This window comes from Gasterosteus aculeatus, chromosome X (assembly GCF_964276395.1).
Source record: "Gasterosteus aculeatus chromosome X, fGasAcu3.hap1.1, whole genome shotgun sequence".
NCBI classification, from domain to species: Eukaryota; Metazoa; Chordata; class Actinopteri; order Perciformes; family Gasterosteidae; genus Gasterosteus; species Gasterosteus aculeatus.
The window spans coordinates 10,691,753-10,701,663 of record NC_135698.1 but is presented as its reverse complement, the minus strand read 5'-3'; the positions used below and the strand labels follow the sequence as shown (position 1 = coordinate 10,701,663).

At 45.5% G+C, this 9,911-nt stretch overlaps 1 protein-coding gene across 1 annotated transcript; it reads left to right on the top strand.

The window, feature by feature from the left end:
- Positions 1-6,989: 6,989 nt before the first annotated feature.
- LOC120809191 (uridylate-specific endoribonuclease C-like) lies at positions 6,990-9,822 on the top strand. Its single transcript, XM_078082714.1, has 8 exons — positions 6,990-7,127; positions 7,270-7,326; positions 7,416-7,515; positions 7,598-7,709; positions 7,820-7,941; positions 8,574-8,686; positions 8,832-8,982; positions 9,103-9,822. The coding sequence occupies exons 1-8, from the start codon at positions 7,027-7,029 to the stop codon at positions 9,379-9,381; spliced, it is 1,035 nt and encodes a 344-aa protein (XP_077938840.1). The 5' UTR covers positions 6,990-7,026; the 3' UTR covers positions 9,382-9,822.
- The last annotated feature ends 89 nt before the right edge of the window (positions 9,823-9,911 follow it).

Sequence of the window (9,911 nt, the reverse complement as noted above, 5' to 3'; positions counted from 1 at the left end):
TCCTGCTATAAAAGAGCTTATGAAAAGAAAGGAAAATGTACATCAGGTGCAACAACAAATACAAACCCTTACTCAGCTCCACGACACGGCCATTGAGCTACATAAGTCATTAATCCCTTTGCTACCCGAAAGCGAACAAATTTTACAAAAGGAATGGTTCTTAAGCATCGAGAGTTACACCAACGTTTTCAAGGACAATGTTACCCAATGGCTGAGTGAAACTACTGTGAACTTGGATGGAAACGACTTTGATGGCTCAAACAAAGATGTGCCTGACTCTGATATGCACGCCCCACAAGCACCAGCAAAGGCAGTTTCCATGCAGGGAGATCCACAGGATTGTGTGAATCCATCTGACAGCATATCCAACGTGGGCAGCAGAGCCACGGCCAGAAGCTCTCAAAGGTCATCTATATCAAGCATTTCTTCTGCTCGCATAAATGCTGAAGCTGACCTGGCAGCACTAATGGCACGACAAGGACTTCTGAAGGACAGACATGCGCTGGAGGAGGAAGAGGAAAGGATACGAAAAGGAAAAGAGAGACTCAAGATGGACGAGGAAATTGCTGCACACATGGCTAAAGTGAGCGTGCTAAGGGCAGCAAGCATGACCGGTTCTAAAGGCAGCGCAAGACAATACGACAACATGAATCCTTACTTTGGTGAAGCACAAACACAGTCAATGCAGCAGAGAGCCGATGCTGCTACATTTGTTCCTCAGACGTTGGCAGTACCTAAGAGGGACGAGCAAGTCACAAATAGCATCAGCGATCCAGCCACAAGAGCTAAGGTCAGAATGGCCACCCAAAGTTCACATGTTCAACTTTGTACTTCTCAGCACCATATGCACGAGCATGGAACCACTTTTAGCAACGAAGGTCCTTTAGGCCAAAGTGGTCAAAACAACGTTATTGAAATTATGAAAAGGCAAAATGAAATAACCACCTTGCTGGTACAGCAACAACAAATGGCATCGCTACCCAAAAGAGATCTGCAGGCTTTCGATGGCAACCCATTACAGTTTCACACTTTTATAAGAGCTTTTGAGAACGGTGTCGAAAGCAAGTCGAGCAATTGCAGTGATCGCCTGTATTTCCTTGAACAGTTCACTAGAGGTCGCCCAAGGGAACTTGTACGAAGTTGTCAGCATGTTGACCCTGAAAGGGGTTATGCTCAGGCTAAGGCTTTGCTACAGGAACACTTCGGTAATGAGCAAATAATTGCCACTGCTTATATGAACCAAGTTCTGTCATGGGCCCCAATAAGATCTGAAGATGTTAATGCATTACAGGATTACGGTTTGTTTCTTCGAAGCTGTAGCAACGTGATGAATGGCGTACAGTATATGTATGAACTGGATATGCCCGCTAATATGCTCACAATAGTAAAGAAACTGCCATACAAGCTTCGGGATTGCTGGAGAACGGTAGCCTGCGAGATACAAGAGAGCCGTAACCAAAGGGCCACATTCAGCGACGTTGTTAATTTCGTTGAAAGGCAAGTTAGAATTCTAACACACCCAGTGTTCGGGAATATCCAAGACCCAGCGCCAGCATTAAGTAAAAGTACGAATCGAACCATCTCTAAACCCAAAGGAAGTATTTTCGCTACAACTGCGACCACGGTGGAAAATAGGAATATTGGAACACGGGAATGGAAACGCTACACTGCCTTACCCATCAAAGATTGTCTGTTTTGCGAAGGTGAACACACTCTAGAGTCATGCCCTCACCTGGAAGAGAAGACTCGCACCGAAAAGATCACATTCTTAAAAGAAAATGGTGTTTGCTTTGCCTGTTTATGTACAGGACATATCAGCAAAGATTGTCAAAAACGGTTGACATGCCAAGCGTGTTGTATGAAGCACCCCACAATGCTTCATATTCAGTTTAAGGAGAAGCAAGCAAAATCTGAAACTGAACAAGAGCCAGGCACGGCAGTGGGCAGGGCCTTAATGTCCAACGGCCTCACTGGGGCTGGTGAGGAAGAATGTAAACTTCCCATAGTCCCAGTACAGGTTAAGTCTAGAAAAGGTAATAAGACAGTGCTCACTTATGCTTTCCTAGATCAAGGAAGCACTGCCGTTTTCTGCACTGAGAACTTAATGAATAGGCTTAATCTCACAGGAAAGAAAACTCGTATCCTTTTACGTACTATGGGTCAAGAGAAGGTCATGAACACCCAATTAGTCACAGGTCTCGAGGTGGCTGGTCTGGATGGTGAGATATTTTGCGAATTGCCAAGTACTTTCACTCAGGAGAGTATGCCCGTCAATAAGGGAAATATTCCACGTCGACAGGATCTTCAGAGATGGCCTCACTTGCGACATGTTCATCTGCCAGAGATTGACGCAGAAATCGAGCTGCTAATAGGAACAAACGTGCCAAAGGCCTTGGAACCATTAGAAGTGATCCGTAGCGTGAACGATGGACCTTATGCCATCAAAACAATTCTAGGGTGGACTGTTAATGGACCATTGGTAGGAGACAGCAGCGACGCATTTGACATTGTCACAGTCAATAGAGTTTCAGTTTCAAACTTGGATAAGCTCTGGCAGCAACAGTTCAAAACTGATTTCCCAGAATGCAGCCACGAGGAGCAACCTGCTTTGTCAAGGGAAGACCAAAAATTCATGAAGCTGGTTAGAAATTCAGCGAGCCTTGTGAATGGACATTACCAGATCGCATTGCCCCTGAGAGAATGCAAATTAAACATGCCAAACAACAGAAAAGTCGCAGAGCAGCGCACTCTAAACCTTCAAAGGAGGTTCAAGAGAGATGTGTCTTTCCGACAGCAGTATGCAGACTTTATGGACAATCTTGTCTCCAAAGGATATGCTGAGCGAGTACCTACGGAGGAACTGGCTCGTGAGGATGGGAGATTGTGGTATATCCCCCACCATGGTGTCTACCACCCTCGAAAAGGGACGATGCGGGTGGTGTTCGACTGCGGAGCACCTTTCCAGATGACGTCTCTCAATGATCAGCTCCTGCAGGGACCAGATCTCACCAGCTCATTGATAGGCGTCGTGACCAGATTCAGAAAGGAACCAGTGATAATCTTGGCAGACATAGAGTCCATGTTCCATCAAGTGAGAGTACCAGCCGAAGACATGGATTTGCTGAGGTTTCTCTGGTGGCCCGATGGTGACTTTGTACAAGAACTGGCGGACTTCAGAATGAAGGTGCATCTCTTTGGTGCAACTTCATCACCAAGTTGTGCTAATTTTGCACTTAGAAAATGTGCCGAGGACAATGAAGGGCAGTTCAGCCGGGAAGCTATCGAGAAGGTTTTACATTGTTTCTATGTGGATGATTGCCTCGTAGCCACAGCCACCGAGAAAGAAGCTGTGGCACTCCAGCACGATCTGGTGTCCATCTGTTCCAAAGGCGGCTTTAAGTTGACTAAATGGACGAGTAATCGACATGCCGTGATTACAGCAATACCAGAAGATCAAAGGGCAAAAGATATGAAGGACTTGGACTTGGAACAGGACACACTTCCCGTGGAAAGGGTATTGGGGGTACAATTTTGCCTTCAGTCAGATACCTTTAAGTTTAAGATCACGGTGCAACAAAAACCTCTGACAAGAAGGGGTATCCTCTCTGTCATAAGTTCAATTTATGATCCTTTGGGAATTTTGAGTCCCGTCGTCCTTACTGCCAAGATCATCCTGCAACAGCTGTGTAGAAAAGAACTTGGTTGGGACGAGCCTATACCACCCTCCGCTGCACAGGGATGGACACAATGGTTGGAGGAACTCAGTCAGTTGGAAGACTTCCAGATCCCTAGGTGCCTAAAACCATTAGACTTTGGAGAAGTCATCGCAGCACAATTGCATCACTTTACAGATGCAAGTGAAGACGGTTATGGTGTTGTGACCTATCTGCTCTCGCAAAACGCACAGTCCCTGGTGCACAGCGCCTTCGTCATGGGAAAATCCAGGGTAGCGCCATTGAAGTCAGTTTCGATACCTCGTATGGAGCTTACGGCTGCTACCATGGCAAGCCGCATGGACACGTTTTGGAAAAGGGAATTACATATGAGGCTTCAGCCATCACTGTTTTGGACAGATAGCACGTCGGTGCTAAAGTACATAAGGAATGAAACATCAAGGTTCCGTACCTTTGTGGCCAATAGAGTATCAGAAATCCTTAAAGCGTCTCAGGCATCTCAATGGAAGTACGTAAGTACCACGAGCAATCCTGCAGATGTGGCTTCCAGAGGGTTGAAGGTAGATGCGTTCCTCAAGAATAAGACCTGGCCGTCAGGACCAGAGTATCTGCTACACCCCGAACAGGACTGGCCTGCGAATCCAGATCGTTCAAGTGAACTCCTACCAGATGATCCAGAGGTCAAGGTTAGCGTTACAGTGAATGCCATGCAAGGGTCAGAGGTGGACGCCACCACTCGCTTAATGAATCACTTCTCCTCTTGGACCCATCTGAAAAGGGCCGTGGCTTGGATCCTCAGGTTTAAGAATCTGCTCGTGTCCCTCAGCCAGAAAACGAGGCAGCTGAACTTGAGTAAGCAACAGCACCTTTCCTCAGAGCATAAAGCGGAGGTGATCAAAGCCCTGGCCTGTAGCAGTTTGCTCACAGTGGAAGAACTAGCGAAGGCAGAATTTGAAATTATCAAGTTTTGCCAGAGAAGGCGGTTTTCTGATGAGCGTATCAGCCTGCAGACTGACACAAGTGTTAGGAAGAACAGCTCCATTTACAAGCTTTCGCCAGTGTTGGAGGATGGCATTTTGAGAGTTGGTGGAAGACTAAGTAGGGCAGCTATGCCCGAAGAAAGTAGGCATCCCATCATCTTAGCCAAAGATTCCCACATCTCCAATATTCTTCTCAAACATATTCATGAAGAGGTGGGCCATGGCGGACGCAATTATGTGTTGTCAAGACTACGTCAGAAGTATTGGATTCCAGGTGCTACTACAGCTATAAGAAGACTCCTGACCAAGTGTGTCGTCTGTCGTAGGTTGCAAGCCGCTCCGGGGTGCCAACAGATGGCAGATCTGCCCGTTGACAGAGTCTGCCCAGAAGAAGCCCCATTCACCAGGGTAGGAGTGGACTTCTTTGGCCCTTTCGCAGTCAAGAGCCGCAGGAGCATGGTGAAGAGATATGGAGTCTTATTCACCTGTTTGACCATACGAGCAATCCATATTGAAGTAGCATCTTGTTTGGATACCAGTGCTTTTATCAATGCACTGCGACGTTTCGTAGCAAGGCGCGGCCAAGTCCAGGAAATACGCTCGGATAATGGAACAAACTTCGTTGGAGCAGAGCGTGAGCTGAGGGAGGCTATTGAAGTCTGGAACCATGCTCAGATTAATGACATTCTTCTACAGAAAGGCATCAAGTGGAACTTTAATCCTCCTACAGGTTCACATCATGGGGGAGTTTGGGAAAGATTGATAAGATCCATACGTAAAGTTCTCAATTCTACCTTTAAGGTACAGAATCTTGATGAGGACGGATTTCATACCGTTCTCTGTGAGGTAGAGTCCATCATTAACGGTCGTCCGCTCACCAACTCTTCTCCCGACCCTAATGATTTGGAGGCATTGACCCCCAATCATTTGTTGCTGCTGAAAACATCCCCATCTCTACCACCAGGGGAGTTTCAGAAGGACGACCTCTACACTCGCCGCCGCTGGAAGCAAGTCCAGTACATGTCCGATCTGTTCTGGAAGCGATGGGTCCAGGAGTACTTGACGCAGCTCCAGGAACGCCAGAAGTGGACTGGCGTGAAACGCAACTTCGTGATTGGAGATATAGTGCTCATAGTGGACGAAACAGCACCTCGTAATTCCTGGGTCATGGGAAAAGTAATTCAAACCTTTCCAGACAGAAAAGGACTAGTACGAAGGCTACTTATCAAGACTAAGACCAATTGTTTAGATAGGCCAATAACCAAAGTCTGTTTGCTACTGGAAGCAGACGTCTGAAGAGACAATTACTTTTGACTGACTTACTACTCACATGACAAAGGTGGTGGTAAAGATCACCTTGACAGGCTAAGTGCTTGAACCTCTGGCCTAGACTAGACTCGTTCGTGAAAGAAGATGACTACACCCCCTTATTGGAATATTAATCATGGACAATTGTTTGATGTATGTTTTATGGTGTCTTTTTTGTAATTACTACAGTGTTATAATTAGGGGCTGGGATGTAGCGGCCGAACGCCACTTCCTGTGTGTGAGTGTTGGTACTTTATTTTGAAATGTAATTAGCAGCAGAATCACGTGGGCAGGGGTGCAGTGGTTTATGAATGAGTGTAGGCACCCTGGCAGAGGGATGGTTGTATGGACATGGGGGTGAGTCGGGAGACGATACTTTTTGTTGACCGTATCCTACAGCGCACTTTATTGCATCGGCGCACATCGTGTATCGCTTCGCCCGCTTGGATGTGTTTTTAACTTAATAAAAAACAATGAACTTCATAGGAGGAATCAGCGTCTGTTTGGAACGAGTCCACAGCAATCTCCCGTACTTAGCCTCACGTGACTCTACCGGATTGCAGTCACCACAATTGGGAACATGTGAGCACAACATTTGTGCAAGTTTTGTTTAACTATTAAACTGCAGATGTTACAAATACTTGGATGTGAGAAGTTTAACTAGTACTGAGCAGAATTTGCTTGAGGAACATGCGACACGGGTCTTATGGGTCAGCAACCCCAAAGCAGCAAATTAAAGATAAATAAATGATATCAAAGTGCACGTATTCTAACGAGCTTTGGGCTCCAACTAGATAGTACTCTTGTGCCCATGTGGGGGACGACCTGCCGTTTCAGTGCTTCGCTCCATTGTTTCGTTGCTTTTAACGACAGCCCTAATTCAGGTCGTAAATGCCGCGCATTTAAAGAAACGCGGTTAGGGTCTCTGGACCGACATCAGTCGTCTGCAATTGTAGTTCGCGAACACATCTGGCAGAACGGCGTTCATTCCGTGAGCTGGAGCGCCCTCTATTGGCTGTGCAGCCCAAACGTAAACACCACAGCGAGTTGGTTCAGGTTTGCGCATGCGCAATAAAAAGTTACGAAAATCAGGTTTGGACTTTACTGTCAGTGAAGGACTCAGCAGTCTGAGCTGTAGTTGTGGAAGAGGCATCATGGCTGCAAGGTCTGTATGTTTGTTTTGACCAAAATACTAATAAAAGGAATTTCCTTATATAGTCAGGTTAAGTTTCTGAAGTTATTTTTTGTCAATGCTACACAATAGACCCAAACACATATTTAATATCTACTCATTGGTGTATGTACAGGTTCTGTGGGCTCCTGGTCCTCCTCACTGTGTGTGTCGGTGGACTCAATGCATCGAGGTACAGTAGCCAAGCACTCACATCTCATGGGTTTATTGACTTTGCCAGTATTTGTCAATTTTTCTCCCATACCTGACTTTGTGTAACAGACTAGCTGTTGACCAGGAGCTGTCTGATATTTTCGACGAGCTGTGGAGGTTGGATAAGAACCGCCTGACTCCTGTGACGGACTACAACATCTCTGTTCAGGTGCGAAGCATATTCTAACGCTGACAGAACTCGGGCAGCTTTCTGCTTCCACAAACACGTATCCTGTGTTTTGACTGTGCAGGGTAGAGCCAGCTTTGTAAACCCAGGCAGCCACGTTGTGCGAGATTATGCTCTACAGCCTCTGTTCTCCGATGTTAACGAGAACAAACTGGCCAACACAACCACGTACTCCCGTGAGTGTCTCTCTAACACACAGAATATGTTTCACCTTTCTAGAAATCAAAACTCCACCTCATTTGCCGCCTTCACTGGAATGAATGTGACTTTTTGTTTTGCTCTGCAGGCTTCATAAAACTCCTGAACAACTACGAGCGGTCCACAGGCGTCGCTGAGCAAGTCACGGCAGAGGAACGGACCGAGATTGATCTCTTCCTGGATGCTGTCCTAGAGACAGAAGTCATGAAGGTACATTTCACATGTTTTTGTCCAACATTCTGTTCCTGTTGGTTCTGTTGCACAACACTTCGTTCCTTGCCCCCTTTTTGTTTGCCTCTTCCCAGAGTAGGAACACGATGTACCATATGGAATATACATGCTCCCGACACTCTTTCTAGTTTGTTACCAACTGTACTGCAGCACCGAACAGATAACTTGGATGTTTGCGAGAATTCAAAACAGATGTGTGCAGCTGTGGAATGCTGTGTTGGCTTCAGCTTTTCTCCCCAGAGAGGAAAGATTGGAAAAAACATGCAGTATGATTAGAGCGACCTGATGGGTGTTTTGACATCAGGAGGGGGAAGAGGACAGCAACATATTTGATATTTGGTTCCCTCTTGTTAATTAAGGTTGTTGAAAGATCTTCATTAACACATTTTCTAATTATTTCAATAAGTTCAATACATTTTAAAATACGGTTGCTTTTATGACAGTACAAGGCCTCTGGTTTAGTTCAAATCTTCTTTAAACGACTGAAAACATATTGACCTTAATATTAGAGAAGAGATAAGTTAGGAAGGCTATTGTAAGACTTTGTTTTTGACCATGTCTGCCTGTTTGGATCAATAGAGCTGTGTGTCATCGCTGTGATTTGTCAACAGCGGGCTCATCGGTACCTGGTGAGCAAAGCAAAGTCCAACTCTGACCTGAGGCGCTTTAAGAGTCAGCTGTATTTAATCTGGTTCAACTTCTACCACCGGCAGAGAAACGCAGGGTGAGACACACAAACAGCAGGCGATGGCTGTTTGTCTACGTGTGCAGAAAAGCGATCACGGGATTTACTCTGATTGTGCAAAATGCTGTGATTTGTTTCATATTTAATTATATTTTTGTCATCCCTAAACCTAAACATTCTCCAGTCTGGACTCCTGTGGGTTCGAGCATGTGTTTGTTGGAGAGACGAGATCTGGAACAGAAATCATCGGTTTTCACAACTGGATCCAGTTCTACCTGCAGGAAAAAAGCACACACTTGGACTACAAAGGATACAAGGGCAGGAACTTTGACCTAGTGAGTAAACCAGTTCATCAGACAAAGAGAAGCCTTTCTTTCTGTAGCAACGTCACCAGCTGCCTCCGTCTTTATTCCTTTTCTTCACCAAACTGAACGTTTATGTGTTTCTCCTCTCAGCCCGATCAAGACGACCACGTTCTGAACCTCCAGTTCAGCTGGCATGGTTTGGTGAAGCCCGTTGGCAGCACCTTCATCGGGACCAGCCCGGAGTTTGAGATGGCGATCTTCACCATCGTCTTCCTCAGGAGCACGGAACGGAGTACCACGGTGCTGGTCAACATTGACCAGTGTCAGATTGAGCTGGTGGTCATCAGACATGGACGCTCCCTCGGGACGGCGTACCCAAAGCTGCTTAGCAGCAACAGCAGACATGTTGGGCAGCAGCACTCGCGCTGATGTGCTACTCACTTCAATATGTTCATGCACGACAAGCTGAGGTACAAACCGGGGTTTAGACCACAGACCTTCTTAGTATAGCACCTAGATGTTTAAACATCTCATATTTTATCAGAACCACTGTAAACATGATTCATTTATGATGAAAATGCGATTTCAATAAAAGTGATGGGTGTTTTTTAAAGTCAACAATTAATTAAATGTCCTGTAATTTAACCTGTGTAATGCATTAAAATAATATACCAATTTAATTGAATTGGCTGTGAGTATGTGGAAGAAACGCTAAAATCCTATCAACAAATTGCTAATTTTGAGTAATCAGTGTGAGAATTAGTGTTGCATTATCAATATATTAATATGAGTCCCTCAATACTGACCGTTAATTGGACATTTTAGTACTGGAGACCGGAGTACACTGCAATAAAGACAAATTGGACGAGAGGCCATGCATGGTTTGCTTGTTCCCATCCGATCAACTATAAAGTACATTTTATTTTCCAAGTAGTAGTTTGTACTGAAGTTCAGACAAT

Bases quoted from the DNA above. Each gene is read 5' to 3' on its own strand.
- LOC120809191 (XM_078082714.1), top strand. From the start codon at position 7,027: ATGCGCAATAAAAAGTTACGAAAATCAGGTTTGGACTTTACTGTCAGT. The intron at 7,710-7,819 runs GTGAGTGTCTCT...TTTGCTCTGCAG, and splicing joins CAACACAACCACGTACTCCC to GCTTCATAAAACTCCTGAAC. The intron at 7,942-8,573 runs GTACATTTCACA...ATTTGTCAACAG, and splicing joins TAGAGACAGAAGTCATGAAG to CGGGCTCATCGGTACCTGGT.